Source organism: Furipterus horrens, unplaced genomic scaffold, assembly GCF_987537825.1.
Source record: "Furipterus horrens unplaced genomic scaffold, mFurHor1.1.pri manual_scaffold_9, whole genome shotgun sequence".
NCBI classification, from domain to species: Eukaryota; Metazoa; Chordata; class Mammalia; order Chiroptera; family Furipteridae; genus Furipterus; species Furipterus horrens.
The window spans coordinates 47,966,697-47,977,239 of record NW_028327179.1 but is presented as its reverse complement, the minus strand read 5'-3'; the positions used below and the strand labels follow the sequence as shown (position 1 = coordinate 47,977,239).

At 41.3% G+C, this 10,543-nt stretch overlaps 1 protein-coding gene across 1 annotated transcript in view; it reads right to left on the bottom strand.

Moving 5' to 3' along the window:
* Window positions 1-4,244: 4,244 nt before the first annotated feature.
* The window catches only part of MAGI2 (membrane associated guanylate kinase, WW and PDZ domain containing 2), a 1,613,703-nt gene continuing 1,607,404 nt past the window's right edge, over window positions 4,245-10,543 (bottom strand). The window contains exon 22 of the mRNA XM_090287299.1: window positions 4,245-7,405. Within this exon, the coding sequence (XP_090143425.1) occupies window positions 6,744-7,405 (662 nt within the window). The 3' untranslated portion in view covers window positions 4,245-6,743. The remainder of the gene's footprint in view (window positions 7,406-10,543) is intronic.

Here is a 10,543-nt window from a genome sequence, read left to right as displayed (position 1 = left end):
ATACCAACCTCTGGAGCAAGGCCCAGAGGGCTCGAGGGAGTTGACTCCAAATCTTTATCCCAGATTCAGCCTCTCACCTGAACTTCATTCTGTTTGGAGCATTTCTAGCTTTAGTCTGTGATTATTACCTGGATGAATATTTCCATCTGGGAGACCTGAGTGCCCCTCACACTTTACATGTCAAAAAATTTAGCGCTGTCGCTTCTAGATCTGGTTCTCTTCCCATTTTCTCCTTTGCACTCAGGCTTGAAGCCCTGACTCTTTACTTCCCATGAGTCTGATGTCTGCTTGTTCGACCTCCTTGAGAACACTCCCATTTTTTCTCCCCTCCATTCCAGGTGCTCAGGTCTCCTTACCTCTCTCCTGGACTGTTGTTAGCATGTGCCACTTCATCTCCACTTCACCCTTGATGGGACTACCAGGACTTCCTTCCATAGCCAAGTGCTGATTTTATGTTTTCTCTGCTCAGAATCATTTAATGACTCTCCACTGCTGACTAATGGCACTTATAATCTGCTTGAACCTACCCTTTGCTTAATCCATCTCCTCGCAACATAGTCTTGGTCAAAATAAATAATTTACTATTTTTTTGACATACCTGTAAGTTTCCTAACTCTGACTTTACTCATGCTGTTCTCTCCCTTATAGCTCCCCTGCCTCTTAAATCCTACCCAACTTTAAAATCCCAACTAAAATGCCATTTATCCAGGATGACTATGCTTCCAACTATTTCCGCACCCTACAGTATCTGGATTCCAGATACTGCGTTAATCGTCTCGGTCTCCTAACTAGGTTATGGGCAACTTGAGAGTAGGGACTGTGTTCTATTCACCTGTGATGTATATAGTAGACATGTAACACTGTTTTTAAACTTTTATTAAATGAAGTAGGTTTATCTTAGTGAGTGCTCATGTAGCCCCTAAAATAATTTTATAAAAATCTAGATTTGATTTCCTTTCTATTGATAACTTGACATCTACAAATCTACCACAAATTTAAATATTTCAAAGGATATGTTTTTTTGTTTGTGTCCTTTATATATATTTAAACATTATAGTTGCAGGCTTAACTTACTTAATTTATTAAAAATACCTGCTATATAATCTAACTGGCAAAGCCAGTCCTTGTGGTCAGGCTAGACAAATAGCGAAAGTACACATTCAATGAGAAAAAAGTCTGACTTCATTTTAAAATTCAGATAAACATGGGTGCTAATTCTTAGATAGGCAGGAGCCCTCCCAGGGGTCAGGATGAAAGCAGGTATTGCCCACATAGATAGCTCTTTGTGACACTCTCTACTTTGCTCTCTTGGTTCTCCCTCAGGAGGGCTGCATGCTCCAATTGTTTAACGCCCTTAAGATGTTTACACCTTGAGCTGGTGTGCCAGAGTAAAATGCAGGCAGGTGATCAGTCCATCTCTCTTCTTTACTGTAAAGCAGCGGTTCTCAACCTGTGGGTCGTGAGCCCTTTGGGGGTCAAATGACCCTTTCACAGGGGTTGCCTAAGACCATTGGAAAACACATATATAATTACATATTGTTTTTGTGATTAATCACTATGCTTTAATTATGTTCAATTTGTAATAATGAAAATACATCCTGCATATCAGATATTTACATTACAATTCATAACAGTAGCAAAATTACAGTTATGAAATAGCAACGAAAATAATTTTATGGTTGGGGGTCACCACAACATGAGGAACTGTATTAAAGGGTCGCGGCATTAGGAAGATTGAGAACCACTGCTGTAAGGGTACTTGTATAGGGCAGGTGGAAATAGGTAATGGGTAGTCCCAGGTTTGAAATTCATAAAAATGGAAGTTATAGTTCTAGAAATGGATTTCATTTAAGCTGTCCCCCCCTAGAAGGTCTCTGTGTACCAAAGGAATGGGTGTTCCCTGGTGTGAAGGCAGCTGATGTGGGACAAAACCACAGAGTGGGCTTCATTTCCTTGCACACAGACAAACCCTGTTAGTGTTTTAGAAAATTTGCCCTCCACTTCACAAAGAAAATCAAGGCTGCTTTGTTGCTCAAAAGATTCCCGGCTTCTTTCAGGTGAAATCATTCTCCAAGAGGCAATTTCAACAGAAGAAAAGATTTCATCACCCTTGTAGTGCCCTTCAGGACTGATATAGCTCTCATTTGTGGTTGCCAGTTACCCTCCTCATGGTGGTGGGACAGACTTAGGTTTTCATGGAGTTCCCGGTCACTGAGCTGCCTGGGTGATATGCTACCAAATGCCCAACAAGGGGTCAGTTTAATTCTAGGATGTTGTTCCATTGTTTGTTTATACCCACATGTTTACGACTACAGCTGTTATTACCGACAGTCATAATCATAATCTCTGCACAGTTAATTCGTGCCCTAAATGAGCTAGACATGACGCAGAACTTATCATTAGATGGAGGACCCTTACTATTTTAAGATTTGGAAAGCACTCTTGAGAATTTAGAGGCATCCTTTTTGGCACTATGGTTGTCTGAAAAAGAAATCTCTGTTAACTCCAAATTCTTCAGCAATTATGTCATTTGATTTGGCTGTGAATTTGGCCTAAAAAGCAGTAGTATCAATAGGGCAGGGGCAGATTCACCTTTGGGGAGCTCCAAGCATACATCCTGGGTAAGACTCATTAAGAAAGAGAATATAAAACTTCAAATAAGCTTTAGGACTCATGCAAGCTTCAGTTTCTTCAGCATCATGGCATATTCACTTCTACTACTCAGGTTTCTGGCGGAGTACTCACACTTAGAATACACATTTGCTGTTCCAGGCACATTCAGACCTCACCTTTATGATCTCCAGGGTCTGAATGATCCACTACTTGGAAGGTGAATTAGACCCTGGTGAAAGTGAGGATTTCTTTGCTGAAAGCCTGGCTTTTGTCCCAAGACAGAGGCTACGGATTGGTGGGCTGTAAGTCAGACTTGGTCTGCAGATAGTTGGTTGTGGTAGTGTTTTGTCTTTTTGTTCAGTTTCTTAAAAATGTGAATTAAATTTGTCATTCTTTAAAATCAATAACATTCCAAATGAAGAATGGATTCCTTTCTTTCTTTCCTTCCTTCCTTCTATTGAGAAACTGAAAGACCATCACAGTGGACTTGGACTTGACAAAATGACAGCTTTTGAGGAAGGTTTGTTGGCCCTGTTCCCGCCTGGCTCTCTTCACTGCTTCATATTTGCCTGCCTGACCTTGGAGACATTTGATCCATGACAAGGCCCTTGCCAAGCCAGTTGCCTCTCTTGCCTTCACCCTAGTCATGCTTTGTCCCTGTCCTCATTGCTTTGGCTTCTAATTTCTAATCTTTTTGATCTCTTAATAATTTTGTCATTTAAAAATAGTAATTAACTGTGCTTATTAATATTTATACCTCATTTTGTTAACTACTTTGTTTTATAAATTATTTTTTCAGCTTGCACTTGGTCATTCTCTGATGAGTTCATAAAGAATGATATTTTTATTACAAATATCTTTTGTGCTTTATTTCACACTTTATATCAGCGTCTTCCCTTTTGCTAAAAGTGATACATACATAGTACATTTAATTTTTAAGAAATTATATTGGAGTACAGAATAGTCAGTGTGGGACTCTTAGGCCTCCTTGCCATCAGTCTTGACAGGACTAGGATTGAGGCTGTTTCTTTGGATCACAATCTCCCTGGTGGCATGGTTATCACCTTCCTCCCTCCACAAGAACTCTCTTCTTTCTGATGCACATGCTGTCGTATAAGGTAGATTAGGCCATTCATTATGGAACTCTACACTGCTCTTCTCTATATTTAGTTTAGGCTTCTGCATAAACTCCTTGGGATTTTTGCTTGAAAAAATTCAGAATTAAAAGGAAAAAATGTGATGAAATTGACTGTTGATCAATATTAAATCCATTTTGAAATAAGGCTCAGTACCACTCAATGCTGCAAGCAACAGAAACATACTGCCAATCCATAAATAATGTAGTGAGCTGACAGGAAAACACCAACTAGATTATCTATGAGAAAACTCTCAGTTTACTTGGGTGAAAAAAGTCAACAGTTTTTCTCCCCCTTGTAATTCCATTGCATTTAGATTCAAGTTTCAAAGAAGTCTTGTTTGGGGCATTAAACTTATATGTACTTAAAAAAAAAAAACAAAAAAAAAAAACCTATGAAAACCGCAGTTCCAAAAAATTAAATCCCAGTAATTATTTACTCAAATTAACACACAGCCTATATAGTTGGAAAAAGAAACGACTTTTGGATATACATTTTATTTGACAGTGTTTTAGAATATGATACAGTAAACAAGATTTCTGTAAAAGTTAATTTATCCATAGTGCTGTGTTTCATAAAAATAGTTGCTCACTTACAGTCTTTCTGTGACTATTAATACATGGAATTATATTTATAGAGATACAGCTGTACAGGTAAATTCACAGCTAACACTACACAGAAATATTATTTGAAATGGGATTTAGATGATGTGCTGTGTTCACAGGTTATGGATTACAGCCACATAAAGCAATTACTGCACAAGTAGTAGCTGTGAACTGTGCAAATTAGAGTTTATGCAAGCGTAATCGCAATTTTTTTATCCTTTTGCAACACGTGGAAAATAAATGTCAGAGGATACAGTACCGGGACGTGCAGCTACACTACAGAAGCATTGTCCAAAACCAGATTCAATAAATTAATGGCAAAATATACTGGATTTCTAGTCCAGGGAAGAAAGACTAATTGAGATAAAACCAAATGTATTGTAAACTGCTACATGTGTTTGTGCTTTTGTTTATGATGAATGGGTTCCATGTTTGGAAACTGTTTTTACAGTCTGCAAGACTCTTCACTTGAGGCTTTCAACCATATTTTCCTCTTGTCAAACAACTACGCTACTCCTATGCCTGATGAAAATTAAATGGCTGGAGCTCGGGATACAGCAATTACAGAGAGGGAAAGGGTAAACGCAGGGAGGCTGTTGGGTGAGACTGGTGTGCCGGACCTGCTCTCCTTTCTTTCCTCATTTGACTACAAGTGTAGGGAGGTGAGGCTCATTTGCATTTGAACTCCTATAAGGGGCAGTTTACCAGCAGGATGAAGCCCCATTCATTCAGACCATATTAAAGACAAAATGCCCTCAGAGACATTTAGCCTTTTAATATGTGTAGCTATAAATAAGTAACAATGTGTGAACAAGAATGGGGCTATATAATAAACCTGACAAGCTCAAGGGGTTACATGACAGACATGACATGTGCTGTGATAAAAAGTAACCACACAGGATGGTCTGATCATAAATTCCCGTTTCTCCTTTGATTCTAAATGAATTAAAATGACCTGGAAAGCTGACACTCTCCAGAGCATTTTCTCAATCCACTGAGACTTGGCTTCTGGTCATTTTCTCACAAATCTGGCTCAAATAAATTTTAATAAAAATGTCTATAGCTTTGGAGGTTCTTTGGTTGACAAATGGATACCCCCCAAAGAAATATTAAAGCAGAGGGGAGAAAACAAGCCTTAGAATTTTACTAGGGGGTCAACCATAGATCAATGAAGATAAACAGAAACATCTAGAGGTTGATAAAAAAAATAAAATACAACTTGGCCAACACCACCAGAAAGAAAGAAAAAAGCAAATCAAATGGAAAGAAAAGGAGAAGAGTAAGGAAAGAAAGGTAAGCAGAAAGGAATGCATAAAAGATTTATGTTCTTTAATGAAAATAAATTGGTCATAATGATTTTTTAGTATCAGGGATTCATTATAATCTGAGAAATATAGGAGAAATACTTTGCCTCTGCTCTACAAAAGTGAAAATGAAGTCATGAAAAGTTAAAAAAAATAAAATAAATGAAATATAACATTGCTGTCAAAGAAGCTACTAGCTCTGCTTGCCTGAGACAATAGGAAAGCCTTTTCATGAAGGAACTGCAGCATTGCCAATCTTGATTAAACAAATTGTGGTTCTATGAAATTCATATTTTAGATGAAAATCGATTAAGATCTATGAGCTAAACCGCAAAATTCTGACTTACGGCAAACTGTTTCCTAGGATATAATTTTTAAAACCTTTTTTTCTCTACCACTGAAAATGTACAGAAATATGATTTGATCACAGAAATGGCAGCAAAAATGGCATCACATCAATGAATTCACTAGATTTCTAACTCATCCTGCACTAGGCAGGGAACATTGCCGCTAATACCAGTGATGGATGCCACGGGTGAGCCACGGAAACGTGTCATGGGCCAACAGTTCTGAATGTTTCAAAGAAACCTTTTAACCCCTGTCTAGATATGTCAAGAACAATTTATTTACAACTCTTTAGATCAATTAAAAGATATAATCTTATCTCAGTTTCAGCTTGCTCCGTGCAGTTTGATTTTTAAGGCGATATTCCAGTTTGTGATTGCTCTTGTCCAGTTTCTTGATATAAAGTTTGGATGATATCCAGATCCTTCATGCAGTGGGGGGAATTTTTTTCTTTCTTTTTTAAACTAAAGCTACACTGCACTGTCACTCCGTGACGTTCTTCACGTTATTTTGGTTCTTCCATAGCTGCCAAAGCCCCCCTCCCCCTAGGAGAACCGGGGGCTTTAGGGATCAGTTTCAGTCTGCGCGTGGACACCTGGGACCTCACGTCGATGCTCTCAGACCTCGGTGCCTTGTGGATCTATGCGTGTGACAGTGAAAATAAATTAAAATGCCGCGAGACGAAACCGAAGAACGGCCTGCAGACGTCGAGGCGGGGCGGTGGGCTGGGGCCGCGCAGCTCATCTGCCCGCGGTCGAGGCGCCGGGTTTGAGGACTCCGGACAGCTTGTCGGACCCAGGTACCTTCCAAGGCCCCGGCGCCAGGGCGGCCTTGCGCGCAGAAGCGCTCCCCGGAGGCCGCGCCCCTGGCCGGGGTCCCTCGCGAGCGCCAGCCCGACCCTCAGCCTCCCGCGTGCTGCCGCCTGGGCCCGTGAACGCAGGCGCAGCCCCAGGGCCTTCGCGGCGGCCGAGCTCCGGGCCCGTCGTGGCGCGGGGCCCTTCCTTCCCGCCGGCCCGCGCCGCGTCTACCGTGTCCGCCGCCACCGCCCCCGCCGGCCCGGGCGCCCTGGCCTCCGAGGAGGGCCTGCTGGTCTCGGGCCGCCCCTGGCTGACGGGTGCCTCCTCGAGCCTCGGCCGAGCGGCCCTCTGCGGGCTCGCCGAGCGCTCTCTCTGCTCTCCGAGGCGCTGCTTCTTCTGGCCACCGGCTGAAAGCTCCTTTGGTTTCCTAACGTCGTGTTCCCTTTTGATATCCCAAGTCGGGTCTGGGCTTATCTGGTGGGAAGGGTCGGAGGGTGGGATTGGATGTGATGGAGATAATGGCGAGAGGACGTCTTCGGGAGAGACGCCTACTTCCTGCAGACCTGGGGAGGCGGCAGCGGGACCACTCCAGGAGTTGGGTTCGTCTGTGGGACAGGAAGCACAGGCATTAGGAGCCGAGGTGCCACGCGGGCTTTCGACGCTCCCGCGACCTCTCTCTACTTCAGGGACAGGAGTAGGTAGCCAGGGGCAACTGCCTTCAAGGTCCCAAGCCACCGCCACCTCCACCCCCACCCCCACCCTCACTGCCAAGAGGGCAGCCAGCCACATCCCCCGGGCTCCGCGTTCTGCTGCCCTCTTTACCCCACCTCCTGCCCTCACTGGTAGATCAGGGAGGTCACTGCTGAGGCTGGGCCTAATCCATCCCTAGGCCTTGGCCACTTCTAACTTCCTGCGTGTTATCAGGTCTGATGGTCCTGTGTATATCTGAATAGCACGGGGAAGTTGTGAAAAATACAAATTCCTGGTGGCCAGACCCAGAGATTCTAGTAGGATAGGTCCCAGAAATTTCTCTGCATTTCTAACAGCATCCAGGTGATTCTGAAGATGGTCCAAGAACCAAGCTTTGTGAAACACGGGTCTGAGTCCTCTCGAAAAAGTTAGGAGAGTGACTTTTTTGACCATTAGGTGTCACTCAAAGCATAATTCTTAGCTACCATCAAATAGTCTCAGAATTTGGATATATTCATCTAAAAACGTTCTTTGTTATCTTTTGGAAATCATTATCCTTAATTCTTTTCAGTAGTTCTAACATTATAAAAGTCCTAGCACTAAGATAAATGATTCTTCCTAGGAAGCCTACTTTCAACATTTATTTAGGATTTAAGATTTTTAAGAAAGGATTTGAGATAACTTGCAACAACAAAACACAAAATAAAATGATAGAAATGAGGAGTGACTAAAAAGATGCAACCACTGATCAGAAGCCAAGTAGAGGGAGAACAGATGAGTTAGTCACTACTATAAGCACTAACATAATCCTTGAGTTTCTGGCCACTAAAGCAAAATTAAAGCAGGGAAATCCAATGCAGTAAACTCTTAATATTTGTAAGGAACATGTCCCAAGACCTTTGGAAATCCTCAAATTTTGGAATGTCATTCCGGAGTGTCATTTTTCTCCACAGAATTGATATATGGTCATGAGTGGTGAACAATGAAACCACATTGAAATCAGAATGCTCAGTGGCAGCCCAGGTACCCTCACTAGCCAAGAGCCTCACACACCAACCTCAGTGCATGTCATTCCAGTTCCTGCTGCTATAACATCATGTGTCAGAGTCTGTCTGGGTCTCTTATACACACCCAGTCCATGAATATCAAGGGTCTACTTTGTCTACAGTTTGAGGATTCTTATCTGGTACGTTTGATGCTGATTTATAATGAGAGAAGAAGAGGAAGAGGGCAGGATAGTTCCAATAATTCTGGCCACCTGTAGAATATAAATAAGTTGTAAAAAATTTTTTCCTTTGATGTGAAATTTGAATGGAGTATTTAGGGCACAATGTTCTCTTCCTTCTTTCCATAGACTGATATAAATTATTATATTTACTTACTATGTAGTGAGTAAAAAATCCTAGAAAAGCATCGGAAGAGCTGAAATTCAGTCCTGCCTCTGGCATTTACCATTGATGTGGTTTTGGACCAGCTGCTCCATCTATCTGAGCCTCAACTTCTCCCTTTAAAAGGTGGGGATAAATGTCTGCCTCATCGAGGTGACATTTCAAAGGGAAAAGCACCTTGCAATGGAAGGATTATAATAAATTTTTACATATAGTTGAGGCAGATTTTTCTCCTGTGCCCCAGTGACTGCCTACATACTGACTGGACCACATTAACTGGCATGCTTGCCAGGGAGGTTTTGAATAATGCAGTAAGTCAGTCATTCCCATGTACTGTGATTCCATGGTGTAGTTTTGCTCTACCTCGGGTATCCTTGGTTACCTTGGAATATTCTGAAATCCTTAGATGCAAATGTTTTTTATGAAAGTTGGAGTATATTTTGCTTTTGTGTTAGAATTTAAAACTATAAATAACAATGATAGCTGGTGGCAATGCCACTAATATAGGAAGATATCGCCTGAAAGAGTTAAAAGTGGTGTTCGAAAGACCTAACTAGGGGGTAGTTGTGCAATGGTAATCTCTAACTTGGACCATGGTAATGATGTTTCACATTTTAATAGCTCTTTCCCCACCATTACATCATATACAGTAGAGTCAATTAGCTGGCCTCAAATTACTTCTGAGATTCAGGGAGGTTGAGATTATTCACACCAGTTCCTGAAGGAGGAATTGAAGCAGAGAGAGGTTAAGTAACTTGACCAAGATTACAAAATGCGTAAGCCAGAAGTAAAATGTCAGGTTCTTTACTCTTGTTACTTACTGAGAAAATGTTCCTAAAATGTAGTGATGCAAATAGGATTAAAGTATGTGAAATGGACATGCCAAGTCAGTGGCCACTGATGAACAGAATCAAGATCCCAGCAATGAACTGAATACTTAGCATTTATTTCTAAACAACTTGCTTACAATGGTAAACTAGAAGGTGAAATTATTCAAACTACAAAAATATAAAAGAATCCCTCTTATAAAAACACTTCTCAAGTGTTTGTTTACAGATTATTAAATGCTTAATAGGAGAAACTAAAAGCTAAAATATTCTAAGCCACTACTGATTAAGATTATTGGTCATAAATTAAAATGAACTACCATCACAAAGTAAAATGATTTAAAAGATGGATATTTATATATTTGGTTTAATAGTTTTCATTTTGGTGGACAGTAATTCTCCAGTTCAATACTAGACATGCAGCATCTGCACCAGGCTGAGGAGGCAAAGCTCCATAAAGCACCAGGGACAGGCGGTAACAACTGCTTCCCTGCCCTGCTCTATCATCAGCCACACCAAGGTGATGGAAACTATGCTGGTCAGCAAGAGGCCTTCTCTAATGTTTCAAACTCCAGTTTTTGTGAAATCTTGACATACAATAACCAGAAGAATTAATCACATTTAGTTCTCATATTTTCAAACCTTATTTTTCTTTCTTTCTTCTCCCTTTCCTCCATTTCTCTCCCTCCCTCCCTCCCTCTATTTTTTCTTGAACCTGACCGCTGGCTAATGCATGTGATCATGTTCATTTATGAAGTCATTGTCCAGGAGAATGAGCTCCATACATCCTTCCTGTCTGAGATCGTCTAACTAGAATGAAAAATAACAGACATCTTGG